The 24,973-nt window shown below is 38.0% G+C and overlaps 1 protein-coding gene across 3 annotated transcripts in view; it reads right to left on the bottom strand.

Annotated features, from left to right (window-relative positions):
• The window catches only part of GYPA (glycophorin A (MNS blood group)), a 39,881-nt gene extending 15,338 nt beyond the window's left edge, over window positions 1–24,543 (bottom strand). The window contains exons 1-4 of one of the 3 annotated variants that reach the window (XM_050791082.1): window positions 24,361–24,543; window positions 2,563–2,661; window positions 1,763–1,858; window positions 793–831 (exon numbers count right to left, since the gene is read on the bottom strand). In XM_050791082.1, the coding sequence (XP_050647039.1) occupies window positions 793–831; window positions 1,763–1,858; window positions 2,563–2,661; window positions 24,361–24,397 (271 nt within the window). In that variant the 5' untranslated portion in view covers window positions 24,398–24,543. Of the gene's footprint in view, window positions 1–792; window positions 832–1,762; window positions 1,859–2,562; window positions 2,662–6,301; window positions 6,421–24,360 lie in introns of those variants that run through there. The other 2 variants (XM_050791083.1, XM_050791084.1) reach the window with 2 other exon arrangements.
• Between the last annotated feature and the right edge of the window lie 430 nt (window positions 24,544–24,973).

Below are 24,973 nucleotides of genomic sequence, written 5' to 3'. Positions count from 1 at the left end.
TCCCTTCAGCAGAGGTTGTCAAGATGGCCCCTAAGTGGTTGCATTGGGCCAAAAATGAATCAAGGCTGAGATTTAACTTTGAAATACAGTACCAGTTAATTAGATGATTTTAAATGCCTGGCTCTTTACGGTAAGGAAGAGGGAAGTTCATTTGTTTTATAAACTCTTATGAGGCTTTTTTCAAGTACTCAGGGTTGGTTAGAGAGGTAAAACATCTAACTTAAGAGAAAAACTATTACCAAATTATGTATTTCTATTTCCAAAATGTTTTTATTTATTTTTATTTACTTATGTATTTGTTTCTGAGACAGGGTCTTACTCGGTCACCAAGACTAGAGTACAGTGGTACAGTCAGAGCTCACTGCAGCCTCAAACTCCCAGGCTCAGGCAATCGATCCTCCCACCTCAGCCAGCCTCCCAAGTAGCTGGGACTACAGGTGCATGCCCCATCCCAGCTAATTTTGTATTTTTTGTAGAGACAGATTTTGCCATATTGCCCAGGCGGTTCTCAAATTCCTGGGCTCAAGTGATTAGCCAGGCTCGGCCTCCCAAAGCTCTGGGATTACAGGCATGAGCCACTGCTCCTGGCCCCCCAAATGTTTTTAAAAATAAGAAATGCCTAATTTAATTTTAAAAAGAGAATATTTTCTTTGCCTTTACAATTTTGTATGAATAAAGTAAACAACATACGCTCTTCTGTTTTAAGATTGACACATTTTCTTAGGCATTTGAAACAAGCAATGGATAGTTTAAAATGGAATAACTTTTATTATTTGTCAAATATTAACATACCTAGTTCAGAGAATTCATGGACAAGTTGTACCCGCTCTCCTATAAAGCAAAATTTCAATGTTAAGTCCAAACAAGTAAGGTATGTGCCAAAAAAAATCATTTTGGAATTAAACTGTTTTGTGGGTTTCCTTTTCTTAATCACATTTTGAGAGTTGTTGGTCAACTTTCAACATCTAGTTAGTAAATTTTATGATGTAATGTGTCAGTCTTACCATTAATAATTTCAGTATCTACTTTTAATGACCCAACAAGTATTCATGGATGAGAAATAAGCAAATTATCTCATAACTGAGGGGAAAGGAATGAGAAAGTATTGGAAGAATCACTTATTGACTTACACAAGCAGCAACATATTTTTTTTAAAAATGTAAGAATAATGAGAAGAAAGGAGACATATGGAGCCATTACTCCACACGGATGCCAGTCCCATGCAAAGAGGGGTCGTGTGGCTATCAATTTTCCAGATTTATGCCACAGCCACTGTCTGAATCTAAACTGTTACTGTATCTCATCTGAGCTTTTGCCAATAGTCTCTCTCGATTCTATGTCAGTAGCAATGGATAATACAGTTGCCTTACTGTTCCACCTGTGCTAACCTTCCCTGTCAGTCCACATCTTACTTTTGTCTCTGTCTCCACTTGCCATTTTATGTCTTGAAGCTCTCTTACTCCCAAAGCCACACAATTTTCTAGAGTTTAATTATTACAAATTACATAGTATATACTATGTTGTATCACATGACTGAGGATTCAGGTATTTTTTTTTTTATTCTTTAGGCTTTATGTACAAAGGTTAATTGGGGCTTGCCTTCTCTTTCTTGGTCACAGTTAATAGTTGTGGGTGCTATTGGGGTAAAACAGATGGGTTTTCTGTCACAAAAGTTTGAGAACTTTCATGAGTTACAGCTTGTGAAAATATAGTTCAATCACAACAATGATTCCAGAGCAACTATTTAAAACTAAGAACCTACCGTTGTCCTCTTCTGGAGGGTAATGGGTTCTACCAGAAAATTCCGAAACTTCATGAGCACTAGGAGTGGTTGGATGTGTGTCCGATGTGTGCTTATCTGCATACAAGATAAGTTGAGAAAGGGATCAAGAATGAGGCGACCACGTGGACATAAAGCGTATCATGAAAGACAAATTCTTCCACATCCCTGCCAGCAGCTCCAGAATTTCTTCTCCCCTGAAAACTAACAAGAGAGACTGCCACCAGATTCCTCTTATCCCAGCACCCAGCTTTGCTTATTGTTTATCAGCCACTGAGAATGTGTGAGGCTCTGATCTAAGCACTTTTAGATACATCTTCTTATTTAGCCTTTAGAGAAACGCTGTGAGATAAGTACTGTGTTACTGGCCCCATTTTAAAATTAATGGGATAGAAACCCTGCAGGGCAACTCACCCTGGGTCAGCAGCTGGCATAGAGCTGAGCCCAGGTCTGAGTTGAACTCAGTTTGCCCGCAGACCCTCCGTGACGCTGCACTATTAGGTCCCCTTTACCTGGTCCACGATGTCATGGTCACACGCATCATTTCTGTGCTTTGCCACATTGTTTTAATTTCTTTAACTCACAGTATTATTTCTGTAAGATATTTCAGAGGCAAGAATTCCTCTGCAGTAGGAATTGTGTCTACTTAGTAGGCTGTGTCTACTTAGCTCGCATTTCTCAGTGTTTGTCCGTTTCCCTGCAGTGACAGGTCCCCTAAAATAGGGTTACATCACAAAAATGATTGTGGAGCCACCATTTAAAAATAAAAAATAGAAACAAACCATTTGACTGTGATGAGACATAACTCTCTGGGCCCAAAGAAGAGGTGGAAGTGTGCGTTGCCGGAACAGTGGTACTTGATGCTGATATTCTCACAATTTCTGTGTAAAATAGAAGTTGAGAAAGGGATTAAGAATGAGGTGACTGAGCGGACCATAAAGCATACCACGAAGGACAGATTTCTCTCACATCCCTCCAGTGCCTGAGCTAAGCGCTTTTGTATACATCTTACATAATCTTTAGAGAATTGCTATGTGGTAAGTATTGTATTATTGGCCTTATTTTAAAATTAAGGGTCCGGAAGCTCCTCCAGAATTTCTGCATAGCAGAGGTTTACAGATAAATAAAGTGTACCTTGGTTTTCTCCTCTGTACAATAATAATTCCTGCCTTGAAATGTCATTGTGAGAACGAAATTAGTTTAAATATGTGTGTGTATGTGGTATGTGTGAGTATGTGGTATGGGTGCATATGTGGTATGTGTGTGTATGTGATGTGTATGTGTGCATATGTGGTATGTGTGCATATGTGGTGTGTGTGCATATGTGGTATGTGTGCATATGTGGTATGTATGTGTATGTGTTGTGTATGTGTGTATATGTGGTATGTGTGCATATGTGGTATGTGTGCATATGTGGTATGTGTGCATATGTGGTATGTGTGCGTATGTGGTATGTGTGTGTATGTGATGTGTATATGTGCATATGCAATGTGCACGTGTGTGTATGTGGTATGTGTGTGTATGTGATGTGTATGTGTGTGTATGTGGCATGTGTGCATATGTGGTGTGTGTATGTGGTATTTGTGTGTATGTGGTGTGTGTGTGTGATGTGTATGTGTGTGTATGTGGTATGTGTGCATATGTGGTGTGTATGTGGTATTTGTGTGTATGTGGGATGTGTGTGTGTGTGATGTGTATGTGTGCGTATCTGGTATGTGTGCATATGTGGTATGTGTATGTATGTGATGTGTATGTGTGCATATGTGGTATGTGTGCATGTGTGGTGTGTGCATATGTGATGTGTATGTGTGCATATATGGTACGTGTGCATATGTGGTGTGTATGTGTGCACATGTGATGTGTGTGCGTATGTGGTTATGTGTGCATCTGTGATGTGTATGTGTGCGTATGTGGTATGTGTGTGTATGTGATGTGTATGTGTATGTGGTATTTGTGTGTATGTGGTGTGTGTGCATGTGATGTGTATGTGTGCGTATGTGGTATGGGTGCGCATATGGTATGTGTGTGTATGTGATGGGTATGTGTGCATATGTGGTATGTGTGCGTATGTGGTATGTGTATGTGATGTGTATGTGTGTGTACGTGGTAAGTGTGCATATGTGGTATGTGTAAGTAATGAGTATGTGTGTGTATGCGGTTATGTGTGTGTGTGTGGTGTGTGTGTATCTGATGTGCATGTGTGCGTATGTAGTGTGTGCCTGTGTGGTGTATGTGTATGTGATGTGTATGTGTATGTGGTATGTGTGCGTATGTGGTGTGTGTGTATATGATGTGTATGTGTGCGTATGTGATATGTGTGCGTATGTGGTATGTGTTTGTGTGTGATGTGTATGTGTGCATACATGATGTGTACATGTGCGTATGTGGTGTGTGTGTGGTGTGTGTGTATGTGATGTGTATGCGTGCTTATGTGGTGTGTGTGTGTGGTGTGTGTATGTGATGGGTATGTGTGCGTATGTGGTATTTGTGCATATTTGGTGTGTGTGTACATGTGTGTGTATGTGGTACGTGTGCATATGTGGTATGCGTGTGCATGTGATGTGTTGTGTGCGTATATGGTATGTGTATGTTTGTGGTGTGTGTATGTGATGTGTATGTGTGTGTATGTGGTATGTGTGCATATGTGGTATGTGTGCATGTGGGATGTGTATGTGTGCGTATGTGATGTGTATGTGTGCGTATGTGGTATGTGTGCATATGTGGTGTGTGTGTATGTGATGTGTATGTGTGTGTATGTGGTATGTGTGCATATGTGTATGTGTGCGTATGTGGTGTGTGTGTGTGGTGTGTGCGTATGTGATGTGTATGTGTGTGTATTTGGTATTTGTGCGTATGTGGTGTGTGTATGTGATGTGAATGTGATGTTTATGTGTGCGTATGTGGTATGTGTGCATATGTGGTATGTGTACGTATGTGGTTTGTGTGTATGTGATGTGTATGTGTGCGTATGTGGTATGTGTGCGTATGTGGCGTGTATGTGATGTGTATGTGTGCTTATGTGGTATGTGTGCATATTTGTTATGTGTGTGTATGTGATACGTGTGCATATGTGGTATGTGTGCGTATGTGGTGTGTGTGTATGTGATGTGTATGTGTGCGTATGTGGTATGTGTGTGTGTGGTGTGTGTGTATGTGGTGTGTATGTGTGCCTATGTGGTATGTGTGTATGTGACATGTATATGTGTGTATGTGTTATGTGTGTGTATGTGATGTGTACGTGTGTGTATGTGGTATTTGTGTGTATATGCTGTGTGTGTATGTGATGTGTATGTGTGCGTACGTGGTGTGTGTGTATGTGATGTGTGTGTATGTGGTATGTGTGCGTATATGGTATGTGTGTGTATGTGATGTGTATGTGTGTGTATGTTGTATGTGTGCATATGTGGTATGTGTGTGTATGTGATGTGTATATGTGCGTATGTGGTATGTGTGCATATGTGGTGTCTTTGTATGTGATATGTATGTGTATGTACATGTTAGTATAGCAGTTACACATAAAGAGAATTACATATACGTTGGGTATTATTGTTACAATGCTTATAAAGGGGTAACTTGAAGATGCATTTGGAAAACTGTCTATGCTAAGAAAGGTGGAAGCACATAATAATTATATAGAACAAAAGTTCTATCCCATGTCTCAGTGTCTCCATCTGCTAGGGACAATCTTACCTCTTCAGTAAAAATTGAAACAATAATAAAACACTATTGCATTTAATGTTCTTATAGTTCAATAGAGGTTGAGTCAATTCTAAGTTTCCCCTCCCACACCTTTGTTTTTTCTTCTTTCGAAAGTGGATGCTCAGAGTTGTGATGGAATTATAGGCAATGCTGGCTCCAGCCTAAGATACTGACTAAAGAGTCAGATAACCAGGCAATGGAATGAATTCTAGGTCACTGCCGCTCTCTATTATAAAAACATGCACACAAACATGAAATCAGAATGTAGACTCACATAAATCCTTTTAAAATCTCATTAGATAAATTGCGAATTATTTTTGTAATTAAACACTGTTTTTATTCTTAAATGCAATACATTTCAAATAAGTTATTTTATAAAATTTTATAAATTAGATTCTTTAATTTGCAAAAGTAATATAGATTCAATAAAGAAAATTTGGGAACTACAAGAAAGCACAAAGAATAATATAAAATTCATCTATAGTCAGCCTATGCAAGGTTGAACATTTGACACATTTTGATATATAGCCATCTGAACTTTTAGTTGTTATATCTAAATCTGGGATCATGGTGTTTAAATATACATGAATATGTATATAATGTTTACAAGTATGACTTTCCACTTAATATGCCACAGATACCCCTATCCTGTCAAATATTCTTCTATGAGAAGATTTTTAATGACTGCATAGTATTCTATTGTAGGAGTGTTCTGTGGTTTATATTTCAATCTGCTATTCTGTGCATTCATGTATTTTTCACTCTTCTCAGAGTTACAAATCATTATGATAAACGTCAGTACCCTGAACTTTGTAGATGTACCTTTGCTCATCTCTTTGAGACATTCAAATGAGGGGAATGGCACCCAAGTGCAATGCAGTGGAGGTGGAAGGGCTTCTTCTCAGAGGCAGCCAACTTGGCCTCTCAGCTGAATGCTCAAAGTTTCCTGGAGAACCCACAAACGACAGAAAACATCTTCTTTGACACCTCCCATTAGTCTACCGGAGGGAAGACTTCTAAAACCTGCCTCTGTTTATCAGCTGATAGGTAATCAGTTTACCCCCAAATCATGGAGAAGACATGATCTATTGTTCCCAAACTGTCTATGTTTTCTCCTCTCTTTTAAGTCCTTTTCTGGCCTTGCTCTTTAACTTGGCCTGCCACCTGATTCCGTCATGTGTGTATAAACGACTGCCATATGAATTCACTAAATAGCATGCAAAACAATTACTGAATGTTTCTAAGTTGTTCAGCACTCGGTCATAATGGCTTTTAAGATAACATAAAAACCAATGCTTTTAAACAATAACCTGGTGATAGGGATTTTGAAGTTCAACAAATATTAAGATTAAAATTACAGAAAGAAACATCTTTATGAGTCAATGAAAGTATGTAAAAATTATTTACAAAGATAATTCATGAGCAAAAATAATCCATCTCTCTTAATAAATGTTAGACATGAGCTTCAGCTTATTCCTAGATAATGGAATATGGACCATCTATTGTATTTTTGAAAAGGCATACAATCTGAGTAAAATAGGTTTAGCTATGAAACTGTTATGAAAATAGCTAATAAAATAACAAGCCAAAAAAATCAAAAGTGTTAATGGCCAGAAGCCTTAAATGGGCATGTAACAATAAACGTGAGATCAGCCTTTGGCTCAGCTGCACGGGAATATAACTGGAAAAGGCAGCTAGAGCTCTCATCCTTCACTCAGGTGTGCTCATCACTTCCATTCCTAACTTTCGTCCTCTCCACACTTCTCCCTTTAATCCTCCACTCCTTCTTTACACTTTTCAGTTCGGTGTAATCCACTTACATTTAGGGTGCACATTTCTTATCCCTGTGGATACCGAATGGGCTCTTCTGAAACATAAAACTTGTTCCTAGGACTTCAATATCCCATTATTTTGAATCTTCTCAGCACGAGAAGTGTGCTTTGTTCATAAAAGATGTTAAATGAAATGTTAATTGTTATAAATGCTTGGTCATATTCTTACAGAGAAAGAATTAGGTGAGTGGTATGGTTTGGATCTGTGTCATCATCCAAATCTCATATGGAAATGTAATCCCCAATGTTGGAGGTAGGTCATTGGATCATGGGGCTGGTTTCTCATTGCTTAACACCATCCCCTTTGATGCTGTTGTGGAGATAGTGATTTCTCATGAGATCTGGTTGTTTAAAAGTGTGTGGCACCTCCCCACTCTCTCTTGTTCTTGCTCTTGCTCCAACTCTCTCTCTCCCCACTCTTTCTCTTGCTCTTGTTCCAACCATGTAAGACATGACTACTTTCCCTTTTGCCATGATTGTTTCCTGAGGCCTCCCCAGAAGCAGAGGCACTATGCTGCTTGTATAGCCTGCAGAACCATGAGGCAATTAAACCTCTTTTCTTTATAAATTACCCAGCCTCAGTTATTTCTTTATAGCAGTGTGAAAACAAACTAACACAATGGGTTTTCAGATTGCATCTGAATGTGAACATAATAAATTAAACAAGCCAAATGACAAAACAGCACATGCAGAATGAATGCAAGCATCTGGAAAAATAAGCATCATTTTAAGATCAACAAAATATTTTCAACATTTCAATAGCAAGCATACTTTTGCTAAAAGAAGAAAAAAAAAAAAAAAAAAAATTACACAAAACTTAGTCTGTAAATGCCATCTAGTAGTTTTGACTATGAGTACAAGTTTCCCAACTGTTCAGCAGGATGTTAGGAACTGCCTGAGTCAGAATTCCAGGGGTTCAGGTAGAGAGGTGTGTTCAGTCTATGGGAGGGAGCTGTAATTTTCTTTGTGAACACCTGCAAGACTCTGCATGGTCCAGTCCTGCTTGCCTCCCATCTTTATAGCTTCACCCTTCCCTTCCCTCTTGAGGCTCCAGCCATTCTGCATATCTCTTCACTCTATGAATGCACCATAACCTTTTCCATGTCCTAAACCTTGTGCCAGCTCCTCCCTTCATCTGAAATATTTCCCTCCCTATCTTGCCTAAGTACTGGCTTGTCAAGTCTCAGTTCAATGCCACTTCCTTTGGGAGGTCTTCGTTGGCCTCTCTAATAACATTTAGACTAAAAGCTCTCTGAAGTCCCTGGTGCTTAACATGGTGTTGTAAAACCTTATGATTGTTTAGAATCCAGATATGCATTCCTTAGGCCTTGATGTTTACTGGGGGCCTTGGGTGTTTATTAATTTATTCAATTATTTACAAAAGGTTTTTTTTGGGGTGAGGGGTATGTGCTGTGGACTATGTACTAGGAATATAATGATAAGTACTTCATGGCTTTTCCTTTCAGGGAAATTCCAGTACAGTAAGAGTGACATTTATTAATCTAAGTATAATAGGTATTTTAGGATGGTGGTGGAAGTGGGGGCACAAAGGAGACAGTGGTCAATTCTACTTGGAGAGGTAGAAAGACCTCATGGAGGTGTTTTTGAATTTATCTGGAAAGAAGTCTAGGATTTTACCAGGCATGCTGTGTGGTACCAGCAAGGCCTTGGAATTTGAGACATCATTGCAAGTTAGAAAAACTGCAGGTTATCTATGTGGCTGCAGCACAAGGTGTGAGAAGGAGATGGATAGAGAAATGGGTGAACAGCAAATGAGAGGTTGAAGAGGTGGTGAGGCACCAAATGTTGTGAGTCACACTCTAGAATTTGGACTTTATCTTTAAGGCAGTGGAAAGACAATGAAGGATTTGAAGCAGTTTTTTACTTGGGAAAAATCACTGTCAGTAGTATGGAGGATAACTTGGGGGAAGAAAACATGCCGGAGCTTTGCAGTAGAGGGTCCCATCTTGTGTTCAAGAGTGGCCAAGATAAGCAATCCCTTTGCAAACAAGCCACTCCTGCTCACAGAAGGTCCTTATCACTCCTTAACATTCCTTTGGTGGAGAAGGCCTATAGCCTGAGGCTTTAAAGAGGGCAGAAAATTATAGCAGGCTGTGAAAAGAACATGGCAAAGAACGAGCAATGGGAGCTAACATCTCTTAAAATTGGCACTTTAATTATTTTAATTTTAAATGAAGTCAGAGAAGGTGAAAAGTATTTTAAATTGACAAGCAAAGTATATGTAACTTTTTTATAAAAATGAAAACATGCTTAGGGAGAGAGAACTTATTTACATAAGTTTTGAGCTTAATGAAAACAATTTTAACACTCTAGCAAATAGCTAGACTTCTTTCTTCTTCAACAGCCACTCCTCACGGTAAAAGAGCACTTGGTGGAAATTTTGTTCTGAAGTCAAGGCTGAAACCCCAGAGATCAAATACTGTACTCAAGTTTACAAAGCTGGACTCAGACCCTAACACTGGCTTTAAAATTTGTCCTAAGTTAGACCACAATGCCTCTCTTTCCAGCTGGATCTATATGCCTCCACTCTGGCTTTTAACAAGGCTCTGAACTACTGTCAGAACTTGGGAATTTCTAACATTGAAAGTAACACATTGACACACTTTCCTCAATGTAAAATTGTATACACTTTATCCACGTCCCATCTGAGCATGTTATGTCCTATTTGTACCCTTACAAAAACTGATTGGTGGCCAAATTGATTTGAGACTGAGAGTTGCCACTTATGCTCTTAGAAATATTCGCTTTAATTCTCCAGAATCAGTTGCTCTGATACAACTTCTCATAGTCACTTAAGTCAACACAGTAAGAAAATAAACATATAAATGCCCTAAAGATAATTTGATAAAAATTGTTTTTTAATCTCATTTCCTCAACAATCTAATAATGGTAGCTGACCTATAAAATGACCTTTTTAATAGTTCATTTTTCTTCCATTTCTGGAAAAAAGATAACATAAGCCTTTCAATAGGAATTAATACCCATGCTTGCTTAGTGGTAAGAGGAAGGCACAGGGTCTTGTTATTGGAAGTCTATCGTTTACAAAACAGTGTCATCTTGAAAGAACAATAATTCTCATAAAAAATGACTTTTCATATTTTCTAGTATTAATTAACTTCTAAATAATTTGTTAGTTATTCCGGAGTAGAATCACATGGGGGCATTTTAAAGAATTTCATCAATAGCTTCAAATTAAATAAACCAGTATCTGGTTGAAAAAAAAAATCACTTACCTGGAAGGAGAAACAAAAGAAACATCCTCAAATGCTAAAGCTTCATTCAAAATTCAAGGTAAGGAAACCAAATTTCCACAATACGATCCCTTAAAGTCACCAAGAATGTTCAAAACTACACTTGATAGTAACAGCTTGTACAGCTACTTGGCTCTCCTAGATTCCTAAGACCCTAACCAGCTAATAGATATCTGTGGACATATTCAATTCTGAAAACCTGCAAAATATCTGCAAGAAGATGGTGTTTGAATAGGACTTTTTACTATAGCATATTTAGTTCAGTAAACTGGGTAGAAAGCGTTTAAGCAAACTCGTAACCATTGAACAGCAAACTTTAGTTTGCCAAAACTGCTTAGGGACTGGATTCAGAGATGGCTCTCCAGTTATTTTTATCTCTTTGCCTTTGGAGCTCTCAGCTTTCTATAGCTAAATTAGCTTTCAAAAATCTACTTGTGTCATTCCTAGATTAAAGGCCAGTTTAAGTATTGTCCTGTTGAGTTCAGGTACATTTAAGCTAGAAAACCGCTTATAGAACATCTAATCCAACTTGCCGACTTTAAAAAAAAGACATTTGGTCTCACAAAAATTAAATGACTAGCTCAGATGAGCATATCTGGTAAGAGACAGAACTGAGACTTAATTCTGCTAACCCCCAATGTTATTCTCACCTTCCAGATCTCACTGCTTGGTTGAGATCTGGCGAGATTTCTCTGATGTTTTATTACATTAGTCAGCAAGCATTGGGGCACATTGTATATACAACAAAGGACAACTAAATTCCTGAGCTCCCTGGATATCCTAAAAGCTAGAATTTTAATAAAAAACCATGTAGTCTTCATTTTGATGATTTTTTCCACACTAATTTATTATATTACTTAGATTATATCTGTTAGCCCTCACTGTCCTTATACTGTAGCCACTGAGAGAAACTGTGTTTTGCTCTAGCAAAACTGGGATGAGAGTCAGTTTCTTAATCCCTTCACATCTTCTGGCAGGAACACATCCAGTCTATACCTGAAAAATTTCCGCGCTCTCTCCAAGTGAAGCATATTTACCTTGTGGTGTTAGGAAAGATGTGTCCAGCATCTGGCTACCCAGGAATGGACAGACCTTGTGCTAGTACTGCACATTTTCTCAGCTGCATGGGCCTCTGAAAAACATACTGTCAAGACTTTACTCCATGCCTACTTGCAAATGAATCACTGGATGAACCCTGAAGGATGGGCAGAGTTTTAGGTGAAGATGCAGAGGAGGAGGGATAAAGAAATAGCATGGGCTAACATATGGAGAAAGGGGAGTATAACGTGCATTGATGTGGAGGCTTAGGGCACCTAGCAGGCAAGTGTTGGCAAATCTCTCAGATTGAAAAGAGTTTAATGTTTAAGTGGCAAATTAGTGCAAAATAAAATATAATAGTATGTTTTGTCATATTAGCAAGGCCTCAAACTCCTGCTTTAAATGTTTTTCAGTTTTCAGGCACTGAAATGGCATTTGCTATGGTACTTAGTACAAAGTAAGTCTGTGTGACCTGAATTGAATTGTATAATTTAGGTTTGAGGGGTGGAATGAATTGGTATACTTTCTAGAAAATGAAATACGCAAAATTTGTGTTTGGATCATCTCACAGCTTATACTTGTATAACATTGGATATGTTCCAGAACATTTCACCTCTCTTGTCTTTTATCCCCATGTGTTGGGGGAGAGAGCATGGACTTCTGTCACTGTTCCCATTGTACCAAAAAGGTGGGGTGACGTGGGGGCCCAAGACATGTTAGGAATACAACTGGAAATAGCCAGCCTCCTAGCTCTCTGCTTTATGCTTTATCCATCAAACCACTCAGTTTTTCCAAATAAATAACATTTCTAACATGAAATGCTATTAGACACAATAAAAATAAAACGTGATATTGTACAAGTACCCTTGAGTTTTTCTGTATGCCAAAACTTCCAGTGGCTGAGCTCTTGTCAAGATGTGATAAAGTCAGTTCATGCAGCTGCTGGTTTGAGTTTTGGTTCCCTCCTGACTTGCAGCTGAAAGAATCCTTATCTTGCATAAGCAAACTCTTACAAGGACACACCCTTCATATGCAATGCCTTAAATAGTTTCCAAGTCTGAAAACTAAATTTTCCAAATGCTACAGTTTTTTGGCATTGCAATGACCATGAAAACTGCTTGATAAATGCATCTGTAGAAGTTATGCTCAGCTAATTTGTGGTAAAACTGGGACAAAAACTCATATCCATTGACTTCCAACTCAATGCCTTGTCTGCCAGATCTCACTGTCTTGGACAGAATGAATGTATAAATGGGAATCTTGCCTGTGCTAAAAGATGTTTGAAGAAGACGGTTCCCACGAGGCAATATTTTAAGGGAACGATTTTGTTTTGCTCTTGAACCAAAGGATTGACAAGTTCAATCTTGGTCAAGTTGTGATAATATAGTTAGACACCCATACTGTCTGTGGCCATTCATTTTCCTTTTTTGGAAGGTTTTTATTAAGCCAAAGCAGCCAACTACAATTTAGAAAAATTGAACTTAAGGATAAAGTGCTTTGTGTGATAGCATCTGAGCCTACTGTTTTGGATAGCCTATTCTCAATACTTTTTGTTTGAACTCTTCAGCCAATGGCTCTGGAGAAAAGCATGGCCTATTAACTGGTACAGTTAGTGTGCTCGGTGCCAAATGGAATGACGCAGTCTCTGCTCATCTTCAGACTGGCGTGCTTTGGCAGTCCCCATGCAGCTAATTGGTTACAATTCTTCCTTTCCTAACTTGGTAGAGAAGGGTGCTTTATCTATTCTGTCTCAAAGGTGTCGTGACCTAGGAGGCTGCAGCTTCCCTTCAGGAAGCCTGAACTTTTTAGCCTGGCTCTGTACTATCCAGCTTCTGGTCATCCACACTGTATCAAACCATTGCTGAGACAGCAGAGGTGGAGAAAAATATCAGTCACTCTGTCATCCCGGCCAGTGCACATTCTTCAGCCTGGACAGATGGAAAGCAAGATGAATTTCTGTCCACTGTCCTGCTGGGAGACGAGAGCAGAGTTCTATTCCTGGCTTTGCCACCAAATGGTTGGGGGATCTGTACAAGTCTCTGAAATTATCTGAGCCTCAGTTTTCTGGCCTCGAAGATGAGAGTACTGGAATAGATGTTTCTCTTTTTAAACTTTAAAAAAAGTTTTATGTTTTTCTTGAGATAGGGTCTCACCATATTGCCCATACTAGCCTCAAACTCCTAGGCTCAGGCAATTCTCCTGCCTCATTCTCTTGAGCAACTGGGACTACAGGTGCTCACTGCCATGCCTGGCCTGGAATAGATGTCTTCTAAAATGCTTCACCATTCATGAATCATGGAAATCTGTATGTCTAAGATAATAATATTTGTAGTTAACACTTACTGTACACCTACTTCATTCCACACATCTCTCTAACCATTTTTAAAACAACTAGCTGAGACCCTATTGTTATATATTAATTATTCTTTGTGGAAGAGGAACAAAAAAACATCAGAAACATTGCCTAACTTGCCCAAGTTCACACAGCCGCTAAGTGGCAGACCTGGAGTTTGAATTCAGACCTGTGTAACTACAGAACTGTCTGCCAAGGTCTACTGTGATCTATGTAGCAGAAAGAGAATGAGAGAATCAAATAAGTGTCATCGAGAGATTAAATTCTCACCAAATTATGATGCAACTAACTCTCAAGCAAGCCTTCACTTCAACAAATCAGGGCTAAATGAAGATCTATAAAAATAATAATTCACCTTGTTCATAGCCTGAGGGTAGGAGTGTTGTACGTCTAACATAGCATTGTAGGGTGACCTGCAGTGGCAAATCTACATTACGGAAGAGCAGATGGTTCTGGTTATTAACAGTTTGTTAACTTGAATCGTAATTTTTCCAGCCAAGCATATTCCAATCTGGTCACTCCTGCCTACTAAAGAATCCTCAGAACAAAAGGGGGTTTCACATACTTTACCTGTGTCCACTTTAGTCTAAGATATTGGTATTTCTGTAGCTGAACTTCACATACATTAACTTTGGGCTTAAGGAAGTTGGGCGGGATGAAAATAATTTTAATTAAAAACAAAAACCTTATCAAAAGTTCTCACACCACTGGTACTTCCTTTCACTGGTTGAATAATAAAAAACTGCAGAAACGAAACTAGTTCGTTCTCATCCTTGACTGCATGATAGAATCATCTGTGGTATCCAGGCATTGGATTCTGATGTGCAGCCAGCAATGAGAACAACTGCTCCAGTTGGTAATATGATTAATATACGTAAACTTCATTTTCCTGAGTTTTGAGGTGCATTCTTACATTTTCTATGGTTCTAGTGTCACCTTTATCTATAACATGAACAGCTATAGTATGGGATATTAGCCTGAACGAGTTTAGAAATAACATCATTTGCCATCTTAAATGTTGGTGTTTCTTAGAGTTTTGTTTTAGAGCCACAATCCCCCTCACTTCCTCTCTCACATCGCATTTAATTTTACTTTAATCACTTTCCAAGGATAAGCTCATCAGTGTGTGAAGCAGACAGAGTTGAACTGCTTGGTGGAAGCCAGCCTGAGTGTTTGGCCTGGAGCCTCACATCCTGTGCCCATCTCTACCTGGCAGCTTCAGAAAGCTCCACAGGAATTTAGATTGGAAATCTTTAGTCTAAAACTTAAGTTTTTCAAATTGTCTGTGGGGATCCCTTAGCACAAGTGTTAGTAAACTTCCTGTGTAAAGGGAGAGAGAGTAACTACTTTAGGATTTGTGGACCATAACTACTGTAGGCTTTGTGGACCATCTATTGTAAATATTCAGCTCTGTCACTGTGCAAAAGCAGCCACAGACAATATGTAAACCAAAGCATGAATAAATGAGTATGACTATGTTCCAATAATGATTTGTGGACAGCAGAATTTGAATTTCATAAAATATTCACATATTATTATTATTTTGATTCTTTTCTTTTGTATTTTATTGAGACAGAGTCTTGCGCTGTTGCCCAGGCTGGAGTGCAGTGGCGCGATCTCTGCTCACTGCAAGCTCTGCCTCCCGGGTTCGCGCCATTCTCCTGCCTCAGCCTCCCAAGTAGCTGGGACTACAGGTGCCTGCCACCATGCCCAGCTAATTTTTTGTATTTTTAGTAGAGACGGGGTTTCACCGTGTTAGCCAGGATGGTCTCGATCTCCTGACCTCGTGATCCGCCCACCTCAGCCTCCCAAAGTGATGGGATTACAGGCTTGAGCCACCACGCCCAGCCTATTTTGATTTTTTTAAGCACTTAAAAAAGTAAAAATCATTCTTAACTTGTAAGGTGTACAAAACTAGGGGGCCAGCCATTCACAGGCTATAGTTTGTTTGGCCCATGTATTAACATAATTAGAATGTTATGGATGTGAAACATTGGATGTGAAACCCAATCATCAGTGCTACATAGATTCTCTGAGACAATTCCAACATGCAGTCAAGATGGTGCATTCCTCTACTAATGGGCTATGAAATCAGTCCAGTGGGTTGTCACTGGCACTAAAAAATTATGTTGTAGTTTGGGTGTGGTGGCTCATGCCTGTCATCCCAGTGCTTTGGGAGGCCAAGGCAGGAGGATCACTTGAGGCCAGGAGCTCGAGACCAGCCTGGGCAACATAGCAAGACCCCATATTTAAAAATTAAATAACAAAAAAGTTAGTCAGGTGTGGTTGTGCGCACCTGGAGTCTCAGCTACTTGAGAGGCAGAAGTTGGAGAATCATTGAATCCAGCAGTTCAAGACTGAAGTAAGCTATGACTGTGCCGCTGCAGTCCAGCTTACGCCATAGAGCAAAATCTTGTCTCTAAAAAAACACTAAGTTGTATAAAATGGAAGAGAATATATCAAAGTACATCACACATAATAAGCGAAGTTATTATTTTGTGAAATTTTATTTCAGACAAATGTGTGTGTGAGTCTGTGTGCTGTGAGTGGTAGTACACATTAACTATGTCTCAATAATACTTGAGTATGTTTTGAGCCTGATGAACCAGGTTATACCCTATCTGAATACCTGGCAGCCAGAGGGGCTGAGGCAATCAATAGCCTATGACATACCTGAAATGCACTCACGGCCTGCACAAGCCATTGACCAGTGGCTCATGCACACCTTTATCCAGCTTCTCTAGCTCCAGAAAGCACTTAGACTTTCTATGTGTGCTGCGCCACTAAAATGGGAATTCTGAAAGAAAATGCTTTCAAAAACATAAAGTTAGCTAATGGGACACTTACAAGTAGACTATATACCTTTAGAAACACATAAGAAGATAAGGGCAAATAAAACATAGTATATATATCAAAAGAGCAGAAACAAGGAATCATATAATAAAATATGAAATAAGACAACAGAAATAAGATACTAAATGTCAGTTGTGAATGCATATGGATTATGGTTTTGTATTAAAAGACAAAGACTTTTAGATTGAGTCAAAAGAGATAGGTTAGGACTGGTGCAATGGCTCACGCCTGTAATCCCAACACTTTGGGAGGCCGAGGCAGGTAGATTGCCTGAGCTCACCAGCCTGGGAAACACGGTGAAACCCTGTCTCTACTAAAAACTACAAAAAAGTAACCGGGCATGGCGTTGTGCACCTGTAGTCCCAGCTACTCGGGAGGCTGAGGCAGGAGAATTGCTTGAGCCCAGGAGGCGGAGGTTGCAATGAGTTGAGATCCTGCCACTGCACTCCAGCTTGGGCAACAGAATGAGACTCCATCTTCAAAATAAATAAATAACTACATATAAAACTCAACAGGAATAACAGCATTAATCTTAGGCAAAGTAGAATTAAGAGCTAAAACGTTACAAACAATGAAAAAGATTTACTTGTGTCATAAGCAATATATTTCACAATGATTCTTAAGTAATTATGGACCATTATGACCCAATAACATAGCAACGAGAAATACAAAGCAGAATAACGAATTGGCAAGAATACAATGCCACTGAGAAATTTTAAGTTTTCTCCAATTGTGGTACATCAAGAAAGCAAAAAACAAACACAGAAAGGATCTGAAATATATCTTCCTGCAATCACAAGCTATTGATTTATATGATGTTTTGCTAACAAACCAATGAGGACAGATTTTATTAGGCATTCCCACATTCTCACATTCCCATATACTCATTTTGAAAGAACATTTCTGTATTTCCTGATAAAATGTTTTTGAGGTCTGAATCTAACAGAATAGTTCAGGAAAGGTAGCAAGGGGAGAACTTTTGTGGTCTTTTTCCTAGCAAAATGCAATTTCAGTGCCATGATCTACATTCTCGGTTGCCTCAAATAGCTGACTATTCATGTTTTATGTTTTTTATTTATTTCCTTCTATTTTGGTTTCTAAAAATATAATTATGACTGGGAAATAAATGATAACATCAAAAGGAGGCCTCCAGAATTTAAAAACATTTTCCATAGCCTGTATAAAAAGGAGCAAAAGGCTAACATGACAGCCAAACAGAGTTCCTTAGCTGCACCACATGAGGAAGACAGACCATCAACCTTCATTCAGGTCTTCAGCTTGGTAAAAGCACAAGCAGAACACTGAGTGACAATATTGTAAGAGTAACGGAGTCAATCCTGGAACATCACTAGGTATGGTACAGGCAACAGAACGTATTCTCTAAGTGCACATATTCTGCAGTGGAACTGCCTAGACTCAAACTAATTCCTCTAGCAACTGCCTGAGACCTTGCAAAATTGACTTAATCTTTATATTTTTGTTCCACTGTTATATAATGGGCTAGTCTCTACCTTACAGAGTTGTTGAACAGATTAATTAAGTTAAAATGCACATAATTTGCTTTTTGCAAGAATGGAAAACCTAATCCTAAAATTTCTAAGAAATTGTTAGGGATCTTAATAGCCAAAACAATCTTGAAGAAGAACAAAGTTTGGTGAATCACACTTCATGAATTCAAAACTTATAGCCAAGCAACAGCAATAAAAACTGTGTGATTTTGCTCCAAGAACAGACATATTCTTAGGATAGAATTGAGACTCCGGAAATAAACTCATATATCCATGGCCAATTAACTTTCAAGAAGGGTGTCAAGACCCTTCAATGGGAAAAGGATAGTCTCTTCAACAAATAGTGCTGGGACAACTGAAAATAACAAAGGTGGACTCTTATCATACATCATATAGAAAAATTAACTGATAATAAACCAAAGATCTAAACATAAGAGAAGAACTACAAAACTCTTAGAAGAAAACATAGGGAGAAATTTTTATGACTTTAAATTTGGCAATTATTTTTAGATATGATATCAAAAGCGTAAGCAACAAAAGAAAAAAATAAATTGGACTTGAAAATGAAAAACATTTGTGCATCAAAGGACACTATCAAAAGTAAAAACAAAAATCCACAGAATGAAGGAAAATATTTACAAATAGTATATCTGATAAAACTCTATATCCAGAACACAGAAAAAACTCTTACAACTTAGCAACAAAAAGACAAAAATAAATTTAAAAATGGGTGAAGGACTAGAACCAACATTTCTCCAAAGATATGCAAAATGCAAATTACCAACAGCTACATGAGAATATTCTCAGCATCATTAGTTATTAGGAAAATGCAACAAACCACAGTGAAAAACCGTTTTATACCCTCTGAAATGGCTATAATTAAAAAGATGACAAAGTACAATTTCTGCAAGATTGTGGAGAAACTGGCACCTCATACACCCTGGTGAAAAGGTGAAAAGGTGTGGCTCCTGTGGAAAAGAGTTTAGCAGTTCCTTAATAAGTTAAACATAAAATTACTGTGACCCAGCAATTCTACCCCTATACATCTTTGAGTATTAAAAATGCTTTCAAACAAAACTAGTACAGGAATATTTACAGCAGCACTATTCACAATAGCCAAAAGGTGGAAATAACACAAATTTTAATCAAATAATGGATGGATAAGCAAAATGTGATATACCAACACAATGGAATAATATTCATTATAAAAGGAATGAAATACTGATACACGCTACAATATGGATGAACTTTAAACACATTATTTTAAGTGAAAGAAGCCATACACAAAAGGTTACCTATTATATGATTCCATTTATATGAAATATCTAAAATTGATAAATCTGTAGAGGTAGAAAACAAATTAGTGGTTTCCAAGGGCTGGAGGAAGTGGCTGCTAATGGGTAAGAGGTTTCCTTTTGGAGTGATGAAAATGTTCTGGAACTAGATAATGATGATGGGTGTGCATCATTTTGAATGCATTAAATGCTACCGATTGTACACTTCAAAATGGTTCAAATGGTAAATTTATATTATGTGTATTTTACTCCAGTTTTAAAAATTAAGTGTATGTACATTACTTAGAACAGTGCATGGCACAAAGTAAGTGCTATATCAGTGTTGGTTATTATTATTCAGAACTTGCCTCTGTATGGAACCCAACCTGCTGTATATAGATCTAGGGATGGAAATACCAAAGTTGATTAAATAGCTATTTATAGAACTTTGTACACTACAAACAAAGATGACATCATTTTTCTAGTGCTTACATATAATAATTTGGGTTAGACAGAAATTTTAATAAATATCCCAAATAAATTGTATAGGTCATAGTCTATGACCAATGTACAAAAATTAAAGACTTCTTAGAAAGCAGAGATTGTGTTTGTTCAGTTTACTTTTTAAAACATATTGAAACTTGTCCTGATTATATTGTATGGTTCTCTTTGCAGAAAATTTAGGAAGTATTTAAAATAAGAAAAAAATACCTTACAATCCCAACACCCAGAGATAAACCCGGAATATTTTTTTCAACATTTTTGCTTAGTTTTAGTCTAGCTCATTTATCACAGAAAACTACACAGATAGGTACTTACTAAAGATGTGGATATGATAATAATGGCTGGAAATCTATGATGTAAAAAGGTAGGTCCAGCCTGATTTTGTCAGCACCATGTAAGTAGGTTTGGGGGTTTTTTTGGGCAAAAGATATTACATTTGCAGTTGGTGTCAAAATATAACCTACAAAGATAACTTGGGGGAAATTCCTCAAAAATATACTTCTCAAATAGGCTCACAGCTGTTTTGAATAATCTTCTAGAAACCAAGGTGAAAAGAAATTTATCACAAGAATGTTAAGCTAAATTTCCTAATTTAAAATAACTGTAAAGTAAGTTTGAGATGCCATCCCTACTTTCTCCTCTATTCAGACCTTGTCTGCAAAGGAGTTCACAGTGGGTGTCCGTTTCTTTCTAAAAACCCTATTTCACACCATACAAAAGATATTTATAGGTTTGGCAACTAGTCCAGCTCATCTCAGGCTGAATTTTGGGGATTTGTTGGGGTTTACAGATGAAAAATGATTGCAGATACCATCTACTCGGTGCTTTATAAAATAGGCATAAGAAAACTGAGGTCCACAAGTGTTAAATGATTTTTCATGGCCAAGCTAGTCTGCCACAAAATTCTGGTCATTGGCCATTTGTCATTTTGAGTAGTTGATATTGACTGTCTACTATGTGGCTGACAATGTGTGGGACACATAAGTGAAGACACAGGTTTTTCTTTTAAAGAATTTATAGTCATGTATTCCCTGGCATACAGTTCCTGTAACTCTTTCCTGTACCAATTAAATAGACAGGCTAGCAAGGCTCTCTTCTTGGATCCCTGAAAAAAAAAAAAAAAAAAGAGACACCTTGTTTCTTCACTTAACATGTGCTTTTTAGACTGATGTACCTGCAGGGGTGTGAATCAGATGCACAGGGTAATAATGATCTGTCTGTGCGGAGCACTCACTGTGTCTAACCAGATGAAAACAAGTATTTCCTCTTTCCTTTCCTCCTCCCCTTCCTTCTGTCTCTTCCCTTCCCTTCTCTCTTCTCCCTTCTTGCCTCCCTCTCTCTCTCCCTCCTCTCTTCTTTCCTTCCTTCTTTTTTTCCTTCTTTTCTTTCTTCCTTCCTCTCCCTCTCTGCTTATCTCTCCTTCTCCCTCCCTTCACTTCCTTCCTTGCTTACTCAACCAATATGCTACTATAAGTCCTAATCGGGAACTGTGCTAGATTCTGGGGATACACGGATGAATAAAGTAGGCATGATGATATCATACCAGTCCCTTTGTTTCCTCCCATTAAATTAGTATATTATGATCTAGAATGCAAATTTTGTATGAATTTTTAAGTAAAACCAAAACTTTTGGAGACTCCTGGTTTATGCCATAATTTCCTAGTTGAAGTGATATAGTACTGTATTTTCAAATTGGTTCTTAGCTTCAGAATCTGATTTTCAGATAAAAGCTCCAGCTTTTCCTTGAAAACACTAACTTACCTCCTGTCTCAGAATTTTTGCTCTTGCTCTTCCCTCTGCCATCTGTCCTCTTTTCCCAGAATTTTCGGGATTAGCTCTGTCTCCTTGTTCTACATTTAGCATAAATATCACCTATTCAGAAAATAATTCCCTGCTACCCTTTTCTTAAGCAGTTTTCGGCATTCATGTTTATCATGTTACCTGCTTTTATATGCTTTGTGTTATTTTTGACTGTTTTTATCTTATTTTAATAAGATAGTTGTTGTTCTGTTTATTATCTGTGTTCCCTCCCACCACCCACTGTGCCCACCCTCCAAGTATCCTCCATCGGAGCCCATTTGTCTTCCTGCTGTGGGCTCAGTGCCTGGTTCACAATCTGACATGTAATGACTGAATCATCAAATGAGTGCAGGAATTCAGGGACTGGGAATCAAGTCATATTAGAAAAAATGGATTCTCCATTTGGAAGAAGATCTCTGGTAAGTTTAGAATTAGAAATATCGGCTTTATTCTTAAGATTCCTAGAGAAAGCAAGGCAATCATCTTTTTTTCATAGCAAAAAAAAAAAAAAAAAGAAAGAAAGAAAAAAAAAAAAGGAAAAAGACTTCACCATGTATGTTTTCTCTTCAGTTAATGAGTATGGGGGAAAAACTTGCTCTTAGACCTTTCTGTTATACTATAAAGTAGCCACATCAAGAGAGTTTCCTTGGAGGGTTTCCGACGCTACGAAGATGATAACAGCTTGGGTACTGGAGACCACTGTAGCCTTCAGGGTCATCTTGCCCCAATGACTTCTTCATCAAGTGCCATTTAAGGCTTTAATTCACACTATCTGCTTGCGTAGTTGTAGAAATTAAAAAAAAAAAAAATCATTTCTTTGCCAGGAACCCTTTCCAAATTTAGGGCACTTGTAAGTCACACAGAATTTTCCCAAATACTGGGCACACCCCCAGTAGAGTATGCAGTGTTCAATTTTGTTTGAGTTACACCCAGTATGGTTTGCCCCATGGAGCAACACAAAGAATACATCTCTTTTATAGTGCTAGTGTAATAGCGCTATAAACATATGAATATATATGCAAATATTATACTACATCCCTTTCACTTGTTTTCTTTTCTTCAAACTAAATATTTTCATACTTTTCTGATTAAAAAATTAGAGTAACTATGTTTGTTTTCTGTTTTTTTTTTTTCTGTAATTTTCTTTTCTCTCTGACTTTTCAAAAATCACCAATCACGTATGTAGGTTTGTTCCCTAGTCTATAATTATTGGTAGCTACTACTTATTTTAATAACATTTATATTATTAATACTTACTAATCATGATAGTTAATTCTAATCATAGAAAATGCACAGTAAGCTTAACATTTTACTTTGTTTCAGGCATCAGTAAGTGTATTCCATTAAATACTTTGTTTAGTCTTTATTACTATGAGGCAAGTACCAGCATTGCCTGCATTTTACAGATGAGGACACATAAAAATGAGGGCATATCATTTGCCTTAATGTTCCCCAGCCTTGAGAAGTAAAACTAGATTTGAACCCAGTTCTGTCTGTTCCTCATGCCTGTGCTCTTAACTATTACACTATTTTATCCTCCCCTAGGGTATCTGAGAAAATGCCGACCTCTCTACCCTGTATGCTACAGAGCGCTCAGTAGATCCTTGATGCTTGCTCTAACTTGGGTTACAACAATGTCTAATAGACTCAGAATGTTTCAAGCAACTGCCTGACCCCTGTGCGCTGGGTGGGCACTAGTATTGCTAACACATAAACACTGCACTTGAGAGGAGGTTTAACTATAATATTCTCAGAAAGAGGCCCAAATCATGTTAATTTAATACACTAAATTAATAATTAAATTTAAATTAAATTCAAATTATTGAATTAATACAATTTAATAATAACCCTATGATATTTATTTTAATGGATTTAGATTTCTCCCAAAACTCACGTGACACCTAAGCCAGTAAGAATTGTTTTTGTTTTTGTTTTTCTTCCTATGTGACACTTTAGTAATGGACCCACAGAGAAGCGAACAATTCCCCATGGTTTCAGTGTTCATGCTTTTGGCTTCTCACCATTGGGCAGAAGGAGGAAATTATACCTTTTGAAAACTAAAAGCCATATAGCAACCAACACCTTCATTAATAACTCTTTAGTTTGGAAATGAATCTCCTTATAACTCAAACAAAGCAATACATTTATTCACACAGAGGTATTTCTCAAAGCATTTGATAAAATTATTTTAATTCTAGCTAGACTTAGAATTGAAGTAAACTTCTCATACTAGAAAACTGGATTCAGCCGTAAATACCGGGCTCCCTTGTGTCATTTTCCCCACATTGGTAGCTGAGTTCCAGTAAAATCCATCCACCAGACTGGAATAGGAGATACTACTCATTTATTCATTTAAATAAGATAGAACTAAAATAGGCTAGTTTATATTTTTATTCTATGATCTTATACCCAATATAACAGAACCAAGATGAAATAAAGTCACTTACCTGACAATAGTAATACAAAGATTATTTTTCCATACATCCTGAGATCATGAGCTGGCTCCTAAAGTTAGTGCAAAAAAACTACCAAAGACAACTGCAAGTGTCAGTGTCTGGCCTTAGCCTGCTAGCTGTTATCTTCCAGGCCCACCTTCCTGCGGCCATCATCAGCTGATAGGCAGGGGAGGCATTTTAAATGACGCAAGTTGTTAAGCGCCTGTTAATAAAGATACACGGATATCTTGGGGCTATGAAAGTGGCAAGTAAAATTTTCACTGCAAGGAACAGGCTTCTACTTGTGCTATTAACTTTGCATAAGTTAAGTGGGCATGGCAAGGTGGTAGACAGGTGCCACCCAACTGGACAAAGAACTGGACTGTGAATCTCTGAGGCCAGGGCACGTGCCAGGCTGAGGCAGCTGTTGTGGAGCCATGGAGCTTCTCATTTCTAATGTCGAGACCCTGTGATCCAAACAAAAGTGACTTCCTATATGTGAAATGAACATGTTTGAGAAATTTAAATCATTTGAGTGTTCTGAGGTTCTGAAAGACTCCCAAACTCATGGTGAGTCACACAGCAATGTAAGAGATGTGAGATGCAACAAATCTTTCCTTGAAAA

The sequence above is a fragment of the Macaca thibetana genome, chromosome 5 (assembly GCF_024542745.1).
Source record: "Macaca thibetana thibetana isolate TM-01 chromosome 5, ASM2454274v1, whole genome shotgun sequence".
Classification (NCBI taxonomy): domain Eukaryota; kingdom Metazoa; phylum Chordata; class Mammalia; order Primates; family Cercopithecidae; genus Macaca; species Macaca thibetana.
Note: the sequence above shows the minus strand (reverse complement) of the source record. Positions and strands in the feature narration are given on the sequence as shown.